The sequence below is a fragment of the Nanorana parkeri genome, unplaced genomic scaffold (assembly GCF_000935625.1).
Source record: "Nanorana parkeri isolate BGI_ZX_2015 unplaced genomic scaffold, ASM93562v1 scaffold5, whole genome shotgun sequence".
Lineage (NCBI taxonomy): Eukaryota > Metazoa > Chordata > Amphibia > Anura > Dicroglossidae > Nanorana > Nanorana parkeri.
This window is the reverse complement of record NW_017306273.1, coordinates 5117763-5123762: the sequence shown is the minus strand read 5'-3', so window position 1 is coordinate 5123762 and position 6000 is coordinate 5117763. Positions and strand designations below refer to the sequence as shown.

At 48.8% G+C, this 6000-nt stretch overlaps 1 protein-coding gene across 1 annotated transcript in view; it reads right to left on the bottom strand.

The window, feature by feature from the left end:
* The window catches only part of PDE9A (phosphodiesterase 9A), a 28568-nt gene that overhangs the window by 459 nt on the left and 22109 nt on the right, over positions 1–6000 (bottom strand). Inside the window, exons 14-15 of the mRNA XM_018576841.1 lie at positions 4809–4937; positions 2956–3051 (exon numbers count right to left, since the gene is read on the bottom strand). Of these exons, the coding sequence (XP_018432343.1) occupies positions 2956–3051; positions 4809–4937 (225 nt within the window). The remainder of the gene's footprint in view (positions 1–2955; positions 3052–4808; positions 4938–6000) is intronic.

Below are 6000 nucleotides of genomic sequence, written 5' to 3'. Positions count from 1 at the left end.
TCCCCACTGCACAGGTTATATGCTCATTTCCATTTAGATGCATAAATGAAAAAGTTATACTCACCCGAACCTCTGACCTGGCCGGCAGCCTCTATTTTCCTCCGCTGCAGCAATGGTAGGTCCCTCGGCGTCCGCACGTCCTATACACTGTATATAGAATGTGATGACTCTGGGACCTTAGACCAATGCAGCGAAAGCGGAGAGAGGCTGGAAGGATTGATCTAAGAGCAACAGTGGCATCACAACTGGGGTGCGGGGGATGTGGCCCGCACCAGGTGACACCAAAATGAATAACAGTCATTTTGGTGTCACCCCCTCTTAAAAGTCGAGCACTCGTCCTGGACTGAGTGCCCGACGGCAGCACGAGAGAGAGCGGCATACCTGATCCCGGCGGGTCAATATCTCCTCCTCTCTTTGCCGGCGTCCATCACCAAGAGCATGCCTGATGATGTTGCACCATGGACATCATCACGCATGCATGGCGACCACACCGGGTGACACCAGCTCTGAGAATCATGTGAATTTAACTTTTTTATTTTCCTCCCTAGACCAAAATGAGCACTTAACCCTTCCAGTGCCTGGGTAGCCCCACCGCAAGGGTTAATAATAATTTTACCCAGGGTGCTCCTATAAATAGTTCCTGTTCCAGGTCAGTGACAGTATTGACGCCCGAGGATACATATGACAGCCAGGCCACTAGCATTTTTAGGAGGAATGGTCAGCAATGGCAGCCACCATTTTCCTTCAACAGGAAGTAACCGTCTTGGGTAGATGTGCCCATTATTGTGGAGCTCCGGGATGTTCTTTTTTTTGCATCTGTAAAAATGTAAAGCGCAACTCCAGGATGTGCAGAAATTAACCCTTGCAGTGGGGCTACCTCCGCGCTGCGAGGGTTAACTGCTCGTTTTGGTCTAGAGCAGAGATGGGCACACTCTGGCCCGCTAGCTGTGGTGAAACTACAAATCCCACCATGCATCCGTCTCTGGGAGTCATGCCGGTGACTGTGAGAATCTTGCAATGCCTCATGGCATTTGTAGTTCCACAACAGCTGGAGGGCCGGAGTTTCCCCGCCCCCTGGTCTAGGGCCTGGATTAAAGAAGATATACTGCTAGACCGGTCCCTGCAGCCTCTTCTCCGCTGGGCCCTGGTGGTCTAAGCCCTGCTGATCTCATCACATCTAATACGGGTCCGCTGATTTGCATTAGATGAGAGGACGCCAAGGGACATACCACAGCCGTGGCGGAGGAGAAGAGAGAAAAGCACTGACCACCGCAGGACTGAGGATCAGGTGAGTATAGTTTCTTTATTCCGACCCCTGGACCAAAAGGAGCAGTTAACCCTTACAATGCGGAGGTAGACACTGCAAGGGTTGAAAACACTTTTTAAAAACAGCTTTTGCAGTAGTTCTGCTCTGCCACTAGATGTCCTCAGTCTTCCGGGTTCAATAACATCCAGTGTCACCCAATGCACTTCCTGTGAGCCTAGGGTGTCATGGACACACCCCTGGAGCTGCATCATCACACAGCCTGGACTCACATAGTACTTCTGAACCAAGGGGCACCCACATGTCAGCACAGGACTAGATAGTGGAGTCTAGCGGGAAGAATCATGTACTGTAGCCTTACATCTCTCTTATGAGGAAGTTTTACATTCCTCATAATATAAATTAATAAAAAGTCCTGCCGGGAGATTGGATCAGGAGGAACGAAAACATTCAGTTACATCTATTCCTCAATAGCCACAAAGGCTGTAAATCCACTTTGTGGTTTTATTCGGAAGGTTAGCTGAAATGTTTACCGTACTGGAGATGCTGTAATTCAGCAAACTCCGCCAGGGCCATGTTGTCTCTAGCAATGTATCAAACCCGAGGCAATTTTCCTCCAGCTGTTAGAGGCTTGGACACCTCTTATTATTATATTGTACATATACCAGATCCGGAGACGGATCCGCAGTGACAGTAAGCAGTACATTCCACAATCCTAACTACCGGCTATTGTGTTGATGGGCATTGCACAGTGTGCCCATTGCAATGTATAACTAAGGCTAATGGTGCCATCTAGTGTTAGTTTTAGGAATAGCAAGGAATCTTAAACTGTATTTCCACTATTGCAGTAACAATTGAGAAACTTCCACTATATGTCTGTTATATGGTGCATGCTTACAATGGGGGGAAAGGCAGGGCAGGGGGTCAAGACCCCAGCCGGAGCTTCCCACTCAGCTCTTGTCAACCAGTGATGTCACTGGTTGCCAGGAGCTGAGCGGGTCCGCCGGCCACCTCCCAGGTTGCTAAGAGGCAGATGGGAGATATGTATGGCCCTTACACATCTCCCCGCCTCCTCTTAGCAATCTGGGATGCTCTGGCCGGAAAGGGGGCGGCAGGCACACTGCAAACATTGTGCCATGCTGCACTGTGTCAATTGTCAGCACTATATAAATACCTGTAATACATATACTGTATATATATATATATATATATATACCAAGGAATGTGGTCACATGGTCTGTGCTGAAGGTGAATATCAGCCAGTTTGGACTCTTTAGTTGGATCAGAAGCCCAGGAGCTGAATGATTCAGCTGTAAGACTGGGCATTGGACATGGGCCCAGTAAGTGTCAGCCAGTGGTTCTAGTCCAGGGGTGGGCAGACTTGGCCCTCCAGCTGTGATGCAACTTTAAATCCCACCATGCATCTGACTCTGGCCCTACCTGTGGCTGTCAGAGTCTTGCAATGCCTAATAGGATTCATAGTTGCACCACAGCTGGAGGAACAAGGTTTGCCTACCCATGTAATAGTGCAAGCAACGATCTGCAGTCACCAAAACGAATTGCATATTATGTGGAGCTGGGGCTGATAACAGCGGCGTCAGTGCTGCACGTACAGCTTATAGAACCTCATTTTCTATTCCACATAAAAAGCATTTTAAAAAAGTATGGCGAGTATAAAATAAAACACTCACTTCTGCCATTGCTTCCTCCAGCTCTATGAGCTCCTCATAGTGATCCCTGGCTTCCTGCAGAGGACACACCATCGCCTCCTCTATCTGTGGGAAGAGCTGCCAAAAAAAAGTGTCATGGTTATAATGTGTATAGAGAGAGCAGGAAGGTCTAATGAGGGGGAGTCTATACAGAGCTCCCTCTGGTGGTGAAAGTACAAATCTATTTATTAAATACAATAACAGTAAGTACAAATTGTCTTTAAGGACATGCCCACATCACCCTGAGTGCAGCCCACCTGGAGAAATACTGACCTTCATCCTCAAACCAATGATCTTTCCTTGTATAGCCCTGCCTGGAGCCGCACATTTTTGCTTCCCCATGCTTTTGCATCTCCTGCTCATATGTGCCACGGTCCTGTTCATTCCTATGGGAAGGGCTGGCTGTACTCTGCAGGACCATCAAAGGCCGCCACAAACACGACATTCTAGGAATGAAGGGGGCTGCGTCGCACATGAGCGAGGTTAGGAAGACCCAGCGAGGACACTTTCTGGACAAGGCTGTGCCGCTCTGGGCAGGGCAATACATAATGTATTTTATTGTTTATCCGATTAACCGATTAATCGAACTCAATAATCGGCTAACTAATCGATTTTGAAAATAATCGTTAGCTGCAGCTCTATGAAGAACGCTGAATAGAGGACCAATGTGAGATTTTGCCCGGTGAGTGGCACTCGGGGGGTGTGCCTTAAAGGACAACTTATACCAAATGTACAGTTGTCTTTTAAATTGAGCCTGAAACCTAAACCTGAGCTTAAAAATAAAGCCCATCCCTTTTCCCCTTCCCCACCGACTGACAGGCCTGGCGCTACCGCAAGGCAAGTCAAGCGGCAGCCTGAGGGCGCTGCAGGGTGAGGGCGGAAAAAACAGGGCATTTTGACAAGTACTTGTACTTGTCAAAATGCCCCGATGCTTGCGTTATGTTTTTTTTTTTCTTCCTTCACTTACCTTCGGTGCGGGAGAGCAGCGGCGAGTCAGCGCTGGTCCGGTGAGAGGAGCTCCAGGTGGGGCCCTAATTTAGCTGGATGGCGACTGCCTGAGGTGCAGCGTGTGTCGAGATCCTCTGGCAGTTGCCGGCCAGCTAAATTAGGACCCCACCTGGAGCTCCTCCCACCGGACCAGCGCTGACTCGCCGCTGCTCTCCAGCACAGCGTGCCGCTGACTACAACCTCACCAGCGAGGCACCTTCATTGAGCAGTAAGTGAGGGCAGGGGGGGTCACTAATAAGAACTAATGAGTATTAGCAGGAGAAAATTTTACAATTATCCCCTGCTAACATGAATAGGTTAATGCTCAACATATTTTGCGGTTCTCCGTACTGTTACGGCGGGGGGGTGGGGGCGCAAAAATGCACATTCGCCTGTGTAGGCAAAAATCCTTGCACCGGCCCTGCCGACTGATATCTTGCCAGAGCATGTTACTTGGGGGAGCATGTTACTTCCTCCCATGTGACAGAATGTGGGTCTAGAAGCCAATTGCTAGGCCTGAGCAAAACAGACCTAGGGAACGAAGTCACAGTTTCCTCTACAGTTGAACATCAGGGACTGTAGTGCCAGAGCAAGGGATGGAGTCACTGCAGGGGAGTGCGGGCAAGGTGGGCCTCGATGGACCAGGGGGATGGGGTGTGGCGGGGTGAACCTAACCCTAATATTATAAAGTAATATAGTTATAGTACAACTATTGATGTGGTTTGGTGCCTGTTCTCCAGCCATATTTTTTTGACACCAAATACATGTGAGAAGCTCATTCAACCTTGGTGATTAAGACAACCATATAAAAGCAGTCTGCCTGTATTATTCACCTAACCCGAGCATACCTTCATGACGGTCTCAAACAGGGGAAGCAGCACAAACTTGATGAATCCAATCTGAGCTTTGGGTTTTGTGACTGTATCTCGGTCCATAAAGGGCGTGACTGGAAGACCCTCCAACTTCTCCCGATCGCTCTGCAAAATACATATCATGCTAATTACTCTAAATGTGATAGACTGCCTGATGGCTGGTGTGTCTCGTATAACCCAGGCATGTCCAAAATACAACCAACCCTCCTGTACCCAGGGATGTATTGGAGGGGGAAGCGTGTGGCCTTATTCCTGGACTAAAGGTGGCCATACACTTTACAACCCTCTATAGACTATTGTCTTGCGAGGGTTGTAAAGTAATTTAAAAAACGTACGATCTGCCCATCTTGGACAGGCAGATCTTACTTGCCATCATCGCAAGCCCGCACCCCCGAGGGGTGGGCTTGCGATGACTGCAATGCTGAATGGGCAGTGAGAAGAAACGGTCGCACGCCTTCCATACACTTTCCGATTATCGTACGATAATCATACAGTGTATGGGCACCTTAAGGATGGAAGCTCCCAGTGAAGACCAGTGGCCATTCTGGCTACACAGGAGCAGCGAGTGTTCACAGAGGTGTAAACTAGTCCCATGGGAGATACTGACCTGTCTAGTCATGTGATGGGTCTGAAGATGGGGCTGTGTATGATGCTGGCAATGCCGTGACACAAGGAGCTAAATGGAGACAACTGGAAAGATAACTAGACGTTTGATAGCGAAAGCAGTCCTTGAGCAGCACTAATTATTCAATGTGAACCTAAGGACATAGGGGAGCTTCCATTGATTACTTTCTTTTAAAGGTGCAAGTTTTCGGGATATCATCCTGACTCTGTGTGGTACCTAGTGAGTCAATGACTTGGTACAAGCATGCAGCTCACTTCGCAAGGAGGCCAGGATCAGGGTGACAGTACCTGAGTCTGCAGCTTTAACGTGTACCAGTGGTTCCCGCAATGTTAGTAGACCACTACTTCCATGATATAGCAAACCACTGCAGGTGCTATAGGGTTCTCCAATCCTAAAACCCCAGGGGGCTCTCTCTAATGTAAACAGTGACCAAGTTCCGTGATCAAAAGCCTGGCTTCACCCATTTCTGCCTGCTGCACCTAACATTAGCACCATGATCAGCAACCTCGCTTACCCTATTGTGAGGTATAGGAGGAGGCCGGG